The sequence below is a fragment of the Theobroma cacao genome, chromosome 1 (assembly GCF_000208745.1).
Source record: "Theobroma cacao cultivar B97-61/B2 chromosome 1, Criollo_cocoa_genome_V2, whole genome shotgun sequence".
Classification (NCBI taxonomy): domain Eukaryota; kingdom Viridiplantae; phylum Streptophyta; class Magnoliopsida; order Malvales; family Malvaceae; genus Theobroma; species Theobroma cacao.
This window is the reverse complement of record NC_030850.1, coordinates 6,319,380-6,334,068: the sequence shown is the minus strand read 5'-3', so window position 1 is coordinate 6,334,068 and position 14,689 is coordinate 6,319,380. Positions and strand designations below refer to the sequence as shown.

Below are 14,689 nucleotides of genomic sequence, written 5' to 3'. Positions count from 1 at the left end.
GTAAAATGATGATTATTACTTTGTTGGTTATAAGCATAAGCATGAGCATTATCTTCCAAGCATGGGTCCTAAGGAAGTTGAAAGATTAGTGTGTGTTCACTATAATTATATAATTGGGCCTGGCTAGTGAACTTGAATGGGCCATCGAACTACTTAGCGGCCCTGCTCTCAGCCCAGGTGGGCTCTCCTACAATACAATAATTTAGCGTTATTCAACATTGAAGTCTGGTTTGTATTTTTTTTGCTGAAACAGACAAACACGCCCTTAAAAGGTTTTCAAGAGTATCACCAAATTCCCGCCAAAACTTTTCACCATTTTTAAATCTCTGCTCTGCTTCGATTCAGGTAAAACTCTTCATATTTATAGAATTTTAAGAATTTTCGTAGTTAAATTGATCTTCAAATTGTCACTTTTACTTCCCAAGTTTTCGTCTTTTATCCTTAGATTTCAACATCTGTCTCCTGAAGATCAATTCTTACGTAATTTACTCAAAATTTTCAGATGATTTGTAGTTCCAATTTTGATTCTTTAATTAGTGCTTTATTTATTTATGTGTATATTCGCAGTTAATCATTCAAGTTCGTTATGCTTAATTTTTTTCTCTTGTAATCCTATTTTAAGAATTAGGGTTTTACTCTCGAGCACTTTAATTGGATCGCTTTTCAAAAAAAAATATTAATTGGATCTGTTTTGGCACAGCTTTAGCTTGCTGTTCAATTTTGAGAGAGATTTTATATATATATATATATATGTCTTGTTTTATAAGAGTTAAAAAATTAAGCACTGATTTTTATTTGAAAATTACTGGCTGCAAACCCTCCCATAGATATACTTTCAGCTGACTTTTTAACTCTTGATTTTTAATCTGCATTATTGGTGCAAATATTTGGGATTCAAGACCTTTTCTGTTTTATTTCATTGACAATTGGATTGGCCAACAGGAAAGCTTTGGTGACATGGGAGCTAACAGAAAGAGAAGGGTAAAGGCGTTGGAGCCTCATTCTGAGATTGACGCAACCAACGGTTGTAATGGAGTTGAGAAATCTGGAAAGAGAAGTGTTCGCCAGCAGTTTCAGAGAGCAACAGGCAGGATATCGTACCTATGTTTTGTACTTGTCTTGCTTTACCTAGAAGTTTCCCTTTTTAAATATGAGTATAGCTGTGTCTCATAAATTGGTATACTTGTTGAATTCTGATTTTAGCTTTAAATTTTGATCTTCTGATTTTAGGAAAAATTGAGAAAGATGAGCATTCTTCACCTTCTGGAAGGGGTGAAGCTTTAACTTCGAGGCTTGAAACTAAAATTACAAGTTGTGTGGAAGAAAGTACAGAGTTACCTGTGCTTGACATTAATACAGGCGAAAAGCTTCATCCTTCTGCAAAGATAAAGTTGCAGCTTTTTCCAATAGATGAAAGCACTCGGCTAGGACTAGAAAAGGTAAAAACTCTAAGAATAAAGGCATTCTAAACAGTTTAAGAAACTCTTTATAACATATCCAATTGTGCTGATAACTATTCTATTCACTAGGATGGATTTCATCCATACTTGGAACTCACTTTAAGTGCTAGGAAGAAGATATCTTCTGTACTTAAGCACCTTGATAGCAAATGGGGCAGTTCAAGCATTGCTATTGGAGAGCCTATGCTTTTTCCATATAATATAGCTGAAAATCTGGCTAGTTACAGATGGACGAAAAATGACATTTGCATCAGTGCCAGGGATGTCCATCTAACCATTGGAAGCCCAACTGTGTTTCGCTTAAGGTCTAATACCTGATTGCCTGTCTTGTTCTTTATTTTATGGCTCTCCTTTAATTCCTTAAGTTGTTGATCTTTTAGAAGTTTGTTTCCATATCCTAACTCAATTCCACTTTGAAGGTATGGGTGGATGTCTGATCCTGAAATGAAAACCCTGGGACAGCCTCCTGCACTAGCTCCCTTCAATGCCTCTTCAAAATTTGAAGATGTACAGAAAGATTGCAATTCTAACATGCAGAAAACATATGGCATTGGTGAAAAAACTGAGCTAAGAGGTGATGAGTCTGAAAAACCAGTCATTAAAAGTGACGAAATAGATGCAGTTGTCGCTGAGAAGATGCCATCAAATGGAGCAGTTGATTCTATGGTACAGTGTCTATGGCCATTTTTGTGATTGCGCTTAATTCAGTAAATGTCTAATCATGTTACTTTTGGTAACAATGCAGCATGAGTAAAATCTGGATCAAGCATTTAAAACGTTACAAGTTACAACAAAGACATGTGCATGGCAATATAGTAGGATGATCGTATGAATTTTTGCCTATTATATTTACCCCTTTTATTCTGATGATAAAAGTTATTCAGGCTTATGAGATAAGCATTTTGGGATTGGGTCGTAAGTTAATTATGGTGAACTTGGCATGACACTAATAATTCTTGTAAAGGGTGCTAGGTTGGAATATGTTTCGTGTCAAATGATTCACCTTTCTGATAGTCTTTTTCATCTGTTAGGATACTGAAGTGAAGATTGATAGTGGCATTGGGCAATCATTGGCACTGTGGGCTGACAGTCTAACAAACATAAGCATAGGAGGCCTGCTGTCAGAAGCATCATTGCAGGGCAGGTTCAGTAACTTTGATCCAAAATCAAATGGGAGCAATGCAGGCTTGCAATCATCTCAATTGATCTCTGATTCATTTGATGCTTTCCTTTCTGGCCAAATAAATCCACCTCAAAATCCAAGGCCACCAGCTCAGGCCTCACACTCCTCGATTTTGGATGCTGAAGATACATGCCATGCATTTTCATTTCAAAAATTTTCTTCTTTACACAAAGATTCTATAGCTTCAAGTGGAAGTGCTTATTCTCATGCCAGCAGTCAGGAGACCAGCTCTAAGTCATTCAAACATCCTAATGCAATTGAGGTTTGCTAAAATTTAATTATAATTGCCACCTTCCGTTATCACCATTATGGAACTGTTTCACTTGACCTATTTTTGCGGTAGAATAGTCAGCAAGCTTTTCTCTTTCTGTTGCTAAAAGATATGAAGTCTAGTAATTGAACATATCTAACTCTGTTGGTAGACAAAACTGGACACCTTCAAAAACTATTTCCACCAATAATGGTGTTCTATCATGTGCTCAATGCAGCATGGTTGTTATTTTATGTGGTCCAATGATGGATTGATGATTCTTAAAAACTTTAATTTTGATGATTCTTAAATTATTGATTTCAAGATAGCTTTGAAGGAAAAGATTTGTAAAGTTCCACATTGTTAACTTTATTCTAAAACAACCATAAATTTCAAGATATAGATATTCTGTTAAGTTGGATTTAAGAATTCAAGCTATGACGTGCATAAAACATTTCAAGATATAGATATATTCTAAGAATTCCTCTTTGCAGGCTAATATCCAACCGCAAGGCCAGGCCTGTCAACAATCAGACACAGATTTGCTACTTTGTTCGCGAGTATATAGCGATGAAAGCACCCTGGGGCTCTCAGGCATCAAATGGGTACACTTCAATTTATTAGCCCAGTACTCGGTTTTTTTTCCCTATTCTCTGCTATAAGACTTCGATTTCTACGTGGGTAATGCTGCCACTTCTTTACTTACTGCCTCTTCTTCAACTATTTACATTTTCTTTTCTTGGGAATGTTGGATGCAGACAGACTCTTTGGGACCTTTTGATCTGGGCGTAAATTCTTCCCACAAAATTATTAGTGGGGACAATATTAGCATCCCTAGCAGTGCTAAATAGTAGGGTTCCTCTTGAAGATCTGAACATACAGGACATACTAACGCTCGAGGGAAAAGAGAAAAAAACTTTATTATTGTATAAACACTTTGGGCATGTGAGTTTAAACTAGTATCTTGTAAATTTGTGGTGGGTTCCGTTCATGGGGTTTGAAACTTTGGAAATGAGAAGAAACATAGATGGCAAGCCTGAAATGAGAATGTAGACAATTTTAGTACATATACATTGATATTGAGATGCAAGCAATGTTAGCAATGACATCACTAATGGCAACTTCAATACGTCCTTAAGCCCGTTTGAAGTTCACGTGCCAATTGACTCCTATTCGTTTTTTCTTTTCTCAAGCTTAGCCTTTGCGCGCTCTTCCTTTTGAAGGGGGCCAAAGATTAAGAAATGTAGGTTGTTGCTGCCTCAGCTACTCTGATAAACATTTCAAAATCTGACCAAAAATTAAATTTTTGGGTGGGAACAACTCGATGAATGAATACCCCAAAATAATGAACTGGCTCTGTAGATTTTCAACATTATTACAAATATCAGCGAGAAATTTACATACTAGAATGCTATATTTGCCTTATCCTATATTTTTATCACACCAATTGAGGGCAATATTAAAGGATATGTGGAGCACGAACGGTCTCCACTTGGCCAATTGGGCCTGGGTGACTAGTGACCACCGTCAGAGAAAAATAACAACGAAAAGGTGAGAATTTAATTAGAGTTATATCAGGATTTCTAACCACACAAGAAACTTTCACCATAAGGAACAAAAAGAAAAACAAAGTCAAGCAAAACAATTTAATAAGAAAAACCATGGCCAGGGCTATCACCGTGCATGTCCATGGAGTCATTAGAGCTTGGGGAATTGGCATCCCTGTTTTGTTGGTGAGAATAGTTGCTCTCGTTATTGCGTTGTCCATTTACAGAAGATAAAACATTGTTTGAATTGTAACCACCCTGTGCCAAGTGGTAGTGCTGAAGGCTTCGACGAACAGGGCTTGAAAGGGCATTTGAGAAAACAGAGTTTTTACCTTGGTTGTCACCAGATCGAACTCCCTGCCCCACCATTGCTGATGAAAATGGATTGGAAGAAATGGGGCCAACTAAATTGTTCAGTTGTGTTGCAGTTTGGGAATGCGGGTGCTGCAATGGCAACCTGGGGGACATTGGGGGCTCCTCTCCACCATATTCGAGTTCATTCTGCAGAAACATTAAACAGAATTCTAACGCATCACTTCATTGTAACAAGAATAGAACCATATTTTGTATTCAACAGAATTTGAACAAATCCAAATGAAACAAAGAACTTGCAAGAAAACAATTCTTCATGTGTTAATATACATGCACAGAATGGATGCATACGTAAATACCATATATAATGCAATGGTGATAACCTTCAACAATAGTAGTTCGTGAAATTTTACCAAACAACTATCGCCATCATGAAACAAAGCCACTGCTGATGAAAGAATTCCACCATCTGCTTTTCATAATATAAATCAACATGTATTGCATAACTGAATAACTTAAAATAAGTAGATGTACTGCCTACTAATTCACCTTTTAACAATTAACTTTACTACCTGAACAAGCTCAGCTATAACCTCAGCAATGATGACCCAATAACTACTAATAAAAGCTAACAAAGACAAAAGGTTTTCAACCAGCACTGTCAAGGGTGCAAGGTTCACTCTAGGCATTAGAACCCTTATATTGCTTAAGGCCCAAGATGCAAAAAAAGTGCTTGCCTGAGTGAACTAAGGCACAATATGTGTGTGTGTGTGTGAAAAATTTCCTTGTTCTTTTTTTGCCCAATATGCATGATTTCATTACGGTCTCAAGTTTGTGGTTGAATACTCAAACATTGTGAAATAGACAGTTTGATATTGTCCCTGTTTTTACTATTTAAGGTACAAGTAAAGCAAAAAATTAAAACGAAAGAAATGACACAGAACTTTAATCAAATTATTTAAAGTTAAGTTAGCTAAATTAGCAAAGCTTTTAGTTGTAAAGATCAGTTGCCCAGGTTCAACTCCCCTTGCAAGCATATACAAATTTTACTTATTTACAATTCTACACTGATTATATTTATTAAATATAATTTATAAAAATACATATATAAACAGGTTTAGGATACCAGTATCCGATACTACCTGAATAAAAATATAATTGGCTTCGAGTATCAAATATCGGAGGGGTAATACCTTACCCTATCCGAACCCACCCCAAACCAGAATATAGAGTGTCCAAACCCATCCCAAACCTGAATATGAAGTGCACGAACCCGTTGTAATAGGGTCAGGTAGCTCCGAGTACCCAAAAATTAAATACCCATCGCCATATCTACTTTATCCTGGCTCAAAGGAATATATTTTCTCCTCATACCAGGCTAAGATAGGCAAATTTCCTCTCTTGTATACAAACTTAGCTCATCCCAAGATTAACATTCATTGCATTTAAAAAGCTTACAGTTTAAAGAAACAGATGAAGCATTCTAAATCTTCCAAGAAAAAGGATCCTCTAAATATGCACTACAATTGATTGATGTTACTATGAGGATAAACTATCTATTTCTTGAACTAAACTTCATTGGAAAAAAAATTCAAGTAGCTTCACTTGCTCAAGTCCAAAATCTCTAATTAGAATGGTCATTTTTCTGAAGTTCTCTTTTTAAGCATTATGGCATTCTATTTCTATTCTTAAACCCACAATTGCAAAATTCTATTTGGTCAAATACCAAGCACCAAGTTTCACCATTCCTTTCGTTGCAGTGGTAGATAAAATTCCTCTAGTTAAAGATTACAACAACAAGGCTTACCCTCTTCCACCTACTACATGTAATTAAAGATTGGCTTTCACAAATTGAACTCAACAAAACTAAGCAACACTGCACGAATAAGCTAAATTTCGAAAACCATCCATTCTTGAGACCTTTGGAGAGATAGAAATAAGAACTAAAATTATATGGAAAAGTATGCTCAACTTAGTATGTAAAGTGTTAAGTATATAATATGATTCAATGCCTTGAGGGCAGCATTTCAAATGGCACTTTAGCATAGCTCCAGTTTAATCACAATGTTCAATTCAAAAAATAGAAATTTAGCACAGAAAAAAAGCTACTAACGAAAGTAAGAAATGACAAAACAAACCTGCAAATAAGCAACAACATCAACTGTTGTCACCCTTGACCCTTCTTCTTGCTGCCTCAGAATCCATTGATAGAGTTTCTCCTGAGAAGAAAAAAGATGATTTATACAGTTAGAAGCAAAGGCAATACATAAAGAAACAAGTAACTTACACCAAAACCCACAATGAGAAACAGAGAAAAGAGAGCACATTCCAAATAAACGAAGTAGACCAAAGTAAAATGTTCTCTTGTTCATTTTAAAGCACAAGGGTCCATTTGGCTGTCACTTTCGCTACTTGTTTTTCACTTTGTGAAAAGAAAAAAGTGTGTTCAAATATAAAAGCCAAAAAAAAATTACTGAATAAAAATAAATTTTACTTCTAATTTGAAGAAATTATATCTGAATGTTTGTTTTATTTTAGCTATTTGCTCATTTTCAATCAAATAAGATTTTGCTTTCGCTCATACCAACTTTATAGAAAGCGAGAGGCAATTAACGAAAGTACAAAACACAACAACGAACCCGAACCAAATTAGCATCTCAAGCGACTACATAAAAAAAAAAAGAAACATAGCCCGAAGCAATAAAATATAATCTAAATTTGGAACACAAATATAAGAGTAACTTTTATATCTATAGGCTCTGTATCATGGTCACTTTGCTATAAAGTTTTCGTTTTTAAGAAAAGTTGCTACTATAAAGCAAAAACAATACTTAGCAAATACTAAAAGCGAATCATATATAATTAAAAATAACCGAATCGAAAAATCAAAATATAACAACAATTAAAACATAATTGGTGTATATATCAAAGCAAAAATTTTGCAATTTTGTCACACATGAAAGTTAAAATATTGAATTTTATCAAATCAAACACAACTACTGTTATTACTATCGCATTATATGATAGATTATAACAAGAAATATATGGTACTTGAACAAATATATATAGAATTCAACCATACATACAATAGATTTATTATATAAATAGGGATGAGAGAAAAAAAAAAAAAAGAGGGTTAGGGAGCGGACCAGCGCGTGACGTTCACCGGCCTGAAAGGAAAGGCGTTGGTGGTTCATGGCCTGTGTGTAAAGCTGGGAGAGCGAGTTCGCAGCGCTGCAAAAACTCGTGTACATGCTCCGATCAAACTCGTCTAGGCGCGTGGCGTCCGATTTTCTCTTCTTCGCCATTTTTATTTTTAATGAAAATAAATTAGGAAAAAAAATAGACAAAACCCAGAGAGAGAGAGGGCTTGCGGATGTATGGGTTCAGAGAAGATTGTAGGCTTGTTTGGGTGACAGTTTGCGGATGTTTGAAGGAGACGATGACGTTAAATTCGAGCCGTCCATGGGCCCTTATGGGCTGCGTTTCATCGCTGTTTAATTAACTTAATGCTCTTAATGCTGGCCCACCCTTGTTGGGCTCCTAAACTTATAATTTGGGCCTCCGTAATTCATAAAAATAAATAAACCGACAAAAGTTTATACCGACTACCCAGCGACAGTTACATCTATTACTATTTACTATTTTTCTTGTTTTCCTCCTCCTCTAAATGTGATGTCTTATTTATTATTATTACTACTAATATGAAACCTAACTTTTTTAAAACTTTTTTTTTTTTACTTTTTCATTTTGCAAACACACTTCCAATTAAGATTGTAAAAATTAAGGGAAGATGAGAAGCACAATGAACTGGAATGGTCATTCTTGAAAGATTATGCCACAACAGATAAGACACGTCTGTCCTTCCTAACAAATACAGTACCATCTATTGGTGCCATAGTTGGATATAGCAATGGCTTACTGGTTAAGGTATTTTCGACCTCTCACATCTCATCATTGGTCCCATAGTTCCTTATCTCAATGGCTATTGGTTAAACATTTCAAAGTATTTTAAAATTCTAGCATCTAAACTTTTAATTCAATAATAAATACCTATGTTTAATTCAATAATAATACTTGTAACATTTAATTCGATAATAGATGCATTTTATAATTTGATAATATTTCATAAAATTATAAACACATGAAACGCACGTGTGACACGTCTTTGGATGGTTTGAAAAGAGATTCAAAAACTAAAAATCAAAATGATTGCAGCCCAACAATAATCTATAAATGAAATGAAGGAAACTATGAAGGTTAAGTAGCTGGCAGCCTTGTGAAGGAATGAATTCGTTAAAGAGTCATAAGAGGATCTTTAATTGCTTTGCATGTCACAAAACTTTACCTAGCAAGTCAGCCACTTGGTTGCCGGAGACACAAGGTAAATTAGTAAACCTGACACGCTACCATGTAAACTTTCAAAGGTTGTTTCTTGTTACATTGGGCTAGATATGCCCCGGCTAGACAGCCAGTATTTGGAAATTTAATATAATAATACATAAACATTGAACTTGCACTTGCCGAGAATTTTGAGATTCCTAGCCTTACAGCAACTTTTACCAGAAAAAAAAAACTATAAAATAAAAATACAATGACCAGAGAGAGATTTCAGAAATGAAAATCATGGCCTGGACTATCAGCATGCATGTCCATGCAATCGTTAGCGCTTGGGGAATTGGGTTCCCTATTTTGTTGGTGAGTGTGGTTGTTCTCATTCTTCCGAGGTCCATTGGCAGAAGACAGAACATTATTTGAATGATAACCACCCTGGGCTGAGTGGAAGTGCTGAAGGCTCCGACGAACAGGGCTGGAGAGTGCATTTGAGAAGACAGAGTTCTTTGCTTGGTAATCCCCAGAACGAGCTCCTTGCACCATTGCTGCTGGTGAAATTGGGTTAGTAGAAAAAGGAGCACTTAAACTGTTCACTTGTGTTACAGTTTGAGGGTGCTGGTGCTGAAATGTTACAGTTTGAGGGTGCTGGTGCTGACACTCCTCTGCTCCATACTCAAGCCCATTCTACAGAAATAGGAACAATACTCAAAGGATCACTTCATTTTATTCTTGGTCTTCCACCATATTTTGACAAAGTGGAGAAGAAAGAAAAATTGCAGGAAAAAATTGTAAGCTGTTCGTCTATCAACTACATATTTTATATGAACAACATGGCTCATGTCAAATTCTAGACATGACACAACATTAATAATCTCCTGGATTGTTAAATTGGTGATAAGTTTCCAAACAACTATCGCCATCCATGCCATACAACCATTATTGATGAAATAGTTGCATCTTCATATGCCTTGATATTTTACACATAATGTATGGTATAGGTATAACTAAGAACTTGTGGACATGATAGTTCCAACACTTTAATGCAAGGATAGTTTGAAGTACAAAGAAGTGTCGAAGCCAACTTAATTTAACCCATAGCCTCTTCTAAAGAACCCTGATTATACATTAATGCCCTCAAGGCATGCTCTAGTTGTCCTTCATTAGTTCATAAACAGGTGCAAAACAGTCTATCTGAGAGTTACTTGTGCATGAAAGCATCAATTTTCCTCCTGTAGATAACAAAATATGCATCCTATTTTCACTATAGTCAGATGCAAATTATACATTCAAACAGCAGGCATGTACAACACACTATGTGGCCATGTGTCTACCTCATATTCTCAACTTTTTCCTAATACAGATCTCAGAATTACAAAGAAAAAGAAAACAAGACCATATTACTATCAATTTAAACACCTTTGGAGAAAGGATATTGATACCTGTCTGAGATGTATAACAAGTCTAAACCTGATGCAAATTATACATTCAAACAGCAGGCATGTACAACACACTATGCGGCCATGTGTCTACCTCATATTCTCAACTTTTTCCTAATATAGATCTCAGAATTACAGAGAAAAAGAAAACAAGACCATATTACTATCAATTTTAACACCTTTGGAGAAAGGATACTGATACCTGTCTGAGATGTATAACAAGTCTACACTTACTAACTCACCTTTACAGTAACTAGTAGCACTAACTGCAACCTCATGCCCCATTTCCTCAGAGGATCCAACAACTCCCTATAGAGTAAAGACAAAAGATTTCAAATTCACCAAAAATAAAAAACTCTCCAATTCGAACCCACCACAACAGCCTACTAGAAAAGGGGAGGCATATGCTAAATAACCACTTCCCATTTTAGTTCAAAATAGAACAAGTAGCTGCCATTTACTATTCTGGCTTGGTGGATATTATTTAGTTTATACTGGGCTCTCTTGTGAACAACTCTCCCCTATATCTCTAAACTGCTCATTTCCAAGATCAACTTTCTAAAACACAAAGAGTTATGTTTGAAGATCTAGAAGGAAGCCTTCAAAAGGGTCTTTCACACATGCAATACAATCAATCCATAACTAAAAGTGTTGCCAGCTCAAACTCTGTATCATGATAAAATCAAACTTCATCCTGATATTTTTTTTGCAATAACTTCACTCACTTTAGTTCTTGATCTTTAAAGAGAACCATCTATTTTCTCATTAAGTTCCTCTGTTTCACACCAATACCCACAGATTTCAAACTCCAAGTGACCAAAAAAAGATTTGTCCATTATAGCCACTCAGCTTCTGCCTTTGTAAGGCCATATTACTCCAGTTAGCAGTTAGAGATGACCTCTTATAAGTCAAACTCAGAAAAACTAAGCTGTACTGCACAAATCAGTCAAATTTGGAGAACTCCTAGGGTCCTCCAAAAAGGTAAATTTAAATGGAAAATGTTCAAACTTATTATGTACAAACATCAGCAACTAAATGAATAAGGGGCTGCATACCACAGGACCCTTGAAATCAACCATATGCTAGGAACTAGGTGAGCACATATTCAGTCTGACAGAACTTGGGCAAATTTTACAAGAGAGAAGATCTAAAGTTCAAGTCTCTGATCTTCAGATATTCAGTCCCCACAGCAATTGCTTTCCAGGACAGTATTACTATTTCAACTTCTAACCCAGGATCATGCATCTACCAATTAGGTATTCAAGCAAACTGATAATAGTCTCTTCTATCCTACTCTACCCTCCTCATCCTCCCACCCATTTACTTTTCTGTCTTTTCCCTTCAAATATCCAAACAAACTGTTCAAGTTAAGTGCTTTACTGTCAGGCACTCCAATTAAATTCACCAGAATGATGCAAAACATACTGTTGGTCAAAGCATTAAGTTCAATACAAAGGATATAAAATTTAAGTCGGAGAAAGGTACTAAAGAAAAGGAACAATCATTCAGCAAACAGATTCAACAAAACAATAAGAGCAAGAAATCACAAAGATACCTGCAAATAAGCAACTATATCAGCTGTTGTTACCCTGGATCCTTCTTCTTGCTGCCTCAAAATCCATTGAAAAAGTTTCTCCTGGGGGAAAAGAGAAAGGAGAGAAGGAGGATTTATATGATTAGATGCAATACCCAAAGCCCAACAAGTTACTCGTACGAAAAAACAGATGGACAACTGAAACATAAAAGCCAAAAGAAAGTAGCAGCAATATTTAAAGATGGAGTACTACAATCAGAGAGAAGCATTTCAGTGGAGAAACAAGAACGTAGTAGGCTGAAATTATCCAGAACAAATGACCTTCTTCAGTTTTAAAATTTAAGACAACAGAGAGCAAGAAAAACAGGGCCAATGATGTAAAGGCAATTATGAAACCCATCCACAAGGAAAATTCAAGGCAAATAAACAAATCAATAAATCGCTGTAGAAGGAATTAAGAATTAAACGAAGGGAAATCTATCGTGAGATCACAAGTTCAAGAGTTAAGAAACTGTTTCCATTTTGTTACGTTATCCCTGTTCACGAAAACAAATCAAGAGGTGTATGCTGGCAAGAGACGTCAATTTTGCCAAGGCGGAAGCTATGACTGCTTAGCGGAGCTCAAAGCAGCCACCATGCAGCTTCTAAATTGCCATAGTTCTATCCCATTTTTGTTTGAGGACTTCGTGGATATATTTTGGGATGATCTCTCTAAAATGTACCAATCTTTCTAAAACATACGTGCACTGTTTTATCTTATTCTGTCAGCATAACAAACATGATGGCACATCCTTAGACTCTTTTTGGGTTTCACAACTTGCTTTCGATTGGTAAAAAGTTGCTATAAACCAAGAGAATAGTAAATAATTAAAATCATAGTAACTGACTAAAATATAATGCCAACTATTACATACTTAGTTTAAGTAAATAAAATTATGCATTTTTCTACTCAAAATAATTGAGAGAGTCTTAATTCTTCAAAGCGTTCTTCGCTTTTGTATCCAAATGCAACTTTTGCTTTTTGCTTCTGAAAGCAAAAAACAAGTATCAAAAGCAACATCCAAACTATGCCTTTGTGTTTGTATTTGGTAATTTTATTTATTTCTCTACTGTCAATAATAGCCCATCCAATAGTCATCATTATAAGCAAATAAAGAATGAAGAACTTCTGATAAGTGCGCATTCCAAAACTCAAATTTGCAAAAGCCGAGCACACTAAGCGAAGTCCAATACCAAATACGCAGCAGGTCAACATAATCCACATTTCAATATTGGTGCGAAAATTAACCAGAAATTCCCTATTTTATAAGGGAAAGAAATAAACGATCAGAAAGAAACAAAGCCGACACCTTTTTTACCAGACTGCAACAAAAACTCAAATGCAAATTGCCTATTGAATACTAATCCAATTTAACTTCTTCCAAATCATAATTATTTATCGTATAATTTTTTCCATTTATTTTAAGTCATTCATTTTCACACATAGAAAATTATCAATTCTCCAACAACAAAAACAAAAAAAAAAGATAATTTTATAAAGAGATAAAGACATGCGATGAGAAAAAAGCTAATGAAATAAAAAAAAAACGGAGATAGAGGTTAACCAGCGCGTGACGTTCACCGGCCTGGAAGGAGAGGCGCTGGTGGTTCATGGCCTGCGAGTAAAGCTGCGAAAGCGAGTTAGCCGCGCTGCAGAAGGTGGTGTACATGCTCCGCTCCACCTCGTCCAGGCGCGAAGCATCGGATTTCCTCTTCTTCGACATAGCTTTTGTTATGATTAGAACAGAAACAAAAACGAAAAGAAAATAAAACCCTAACAGAGAGAAAGAGAAAGTAAACAATAGAGAGAATTAAGTTGCGGGCGTAATAAGGAAGGAGGGAAGGAAGGAAGGAAAAGAAAGGATTGAGGAGCAAATTAAGGGAGAGGAGACGAGAAAGGTAACGAAAGTTGGTGCCTTGGTGGAAGATAGAGAGAGAGAGAGACAGACAGAGAGAGTGCGTGTTTGCAAAATACTGATGAGCTGGACAGCCTGAGAGGCTGTCGCCTTGAATATTTCGCCACGTAGATGTACACGTGTCTTACCTTTTCAGATTACTGGTCCCCATCCCCTGTTGCCCCTCCCCCCACCCCCCCCCCCCCCCACACCATATCTTCTCTTTTTCGTCTTACTATCGAGTGGAATAATAATTAGTTGAATATTGTTCCTATATAAGAAAATAGTTGAACTGAATATTGTTTGTTTATACTTTTAATTTTTTACTAAATTTTAGATATTTCTCTAGTATTAAAGTTTAATTTTATAAATATTTAAAAATTTTAAAAATCTTGATAACTTTAGATCTTATCTTCCCTTTTCAAATATTTTTAAAAACTTATAAAAATTATGATAAAAAATTTAAGACTCTTAAGCAAAATATCAAAAAATATAAAATAGATCATGTCAAGTGTTTTAGAGAAAGTAAATAAGATATTTTAATCTTACATTAGGTAAATATGAAGGGCTTTGAGAGGTTTATAAATGTGAGTATAAGATATTTTATTATATTATTTTTTGAATAAAAAGCAATTATTTTGTGATAAAGTAATATAATTCAATCTAAAGTAAATTCATGTCAAACACCTCTAGAGGGA

The 14,689-nt window shown here is 35.5% G+C and overlaps 3 protein-coding genes across 4 annotated transcripts; 1 reads left to right on the top strand and 2 right to left on the bottom strand.

The window, feature by feature from the left end:
• Nucleotides 241-3,964, top strand: LOC18611712 (TSL-kinase interacting protein 1). Its single transcript, XM_007048113.2, has 8 exons — nt 241-345; nt 943-1,087; nt 1,231-1,439; nt 1,530-1,765; nt 1,880-2,126; nt 2,492-2,905; nt 3,388-3,498; nt 3,652-3,964. Exons 2-8 carry the CDS (start codon nt 958-960, stop codon nt 3,742-3,744), a joined length of 1,440 nt encoding a protein of 479 aa, XP_007048175.2. The 5' UTR covers nt 241-345; nt 943-957; the 3' UTR covers nt 3,745-3,964.
• On the bottom strand, nt 4,223-8,181 carry LOC18611711. Its single transcript, XM_007048111.2, has 3 exons — nt 7,902-8,181; nt 6,891-6,971; nt 4,223-4,941 (listed from the first exon to the last, which is right to left on the bottom strand). Exons 1-3 carry the CDS (start codon nt 8,058-8,060, stop codon nt 4,540-4,542), a joined length of 642 nt encoding a protein of 213 aa, XP_007048173.2. The 5' UTR covers nt 8,061-8,181; the 3' UTR covers nt 4,223-4,539.
• Nucleotides 9,138-14,041, bottom strand: LOC18611710. Of its 2 annotated transcripts, XM_018124774.1 has the most exons (4): nt 13,662-14,041; nt 12,079-12,159; nt 9,743-9,771; nt 9,138-9,712 (listed from the first exon to the last, which is right to left on the bottom strand). In XM_018124774.1, exons 1-4 carry the CDS (start codon nt 13,818-13,820, stop codon nt 9,364-9,366), a joined length of 618 nt encoding a protein of 205 aa, XP_017980263.1. In that variant the 5' UTR covers nt 13,821-14,041; the 3' UTR covers nt 9,138-9,363. The 2 variants fall into 2 exon arrangements, with proteins under 2 accessions (XP_017980263.1, XP_007048172.1); XM_007048110.2 differs by having other exon boundaries at nt 9,138-9,771; nt 13,662-14,039.

Excerpts from the sequence above, each read along its gene's own strand:
- LOC18611712 (XM_007048113.2), top strand. The coding sequence starts at position 958 with ATGGGAGCTAACAGAAAGAGAAGGGTAAAGGCGTTGGAGCCTCATTCT. Across the intron at positions 1,766-1,879 it reads CCAACTGTGTTTCGCTTAAG|GTATGGGTGGATGTCTGATC; the intron begins GTCTAATACCTG and ends TCCACTTTGAAG. Across the intron at positions 3,499-3,651 it reads GGCTCTCAGGCATCAAATGG|ACAGACTCTTTGGGACCTTT; the intron begins GTACACTTCAAT and ends TGTTGGATGCAG.
- LOC18611711 (XM_007048111.2), bottom strand. The coding sequence starts at position 8,060 with ATGGCGAAGAAGAGAAAATCGGACGCCACGCGCCTAGACGAGTTTGAT. Across the intron at positions 6,972-7,901 it reads CCGGTGAACGTCACGCGCTG|GAGAAACTCTATCAATGGAT; the intron begins GTCCGCTCCCTA and ends TTTTCTTCTCAG. Across the intron at positions 4,942-6,890 it reads ATGTTGTTGCTTATTTGCAG|AATGAACTCGAATATGGTGG; the intron begins GTTTGTTTTGTC and ends ATGTTTCTGCAG.
- LOC18611710 (XM_007048110.2), bottom strand. The coding sequence starts at position 13,820 with ATGTCGAAGAAGAGGAAATCCGATGCTTCGCGCCTGGACGAGGTGGAG. Across the intron at positions 12,160-13,661 it reads CCGGTGAACGTCACGCGCTG|GAGAAACTTTTTCAATGGAT; the intron begins GTTAACCTCTAT and ends CTTTTCCCCCAG. Across the intron at positions 9,772-12,078 it reads ATATAGTTGCTTATTTGCAG|AATGGGCTTGAGTATGGAGC; the intron begins GTATCTTTGTGA and ends CTATTTCTGTAG.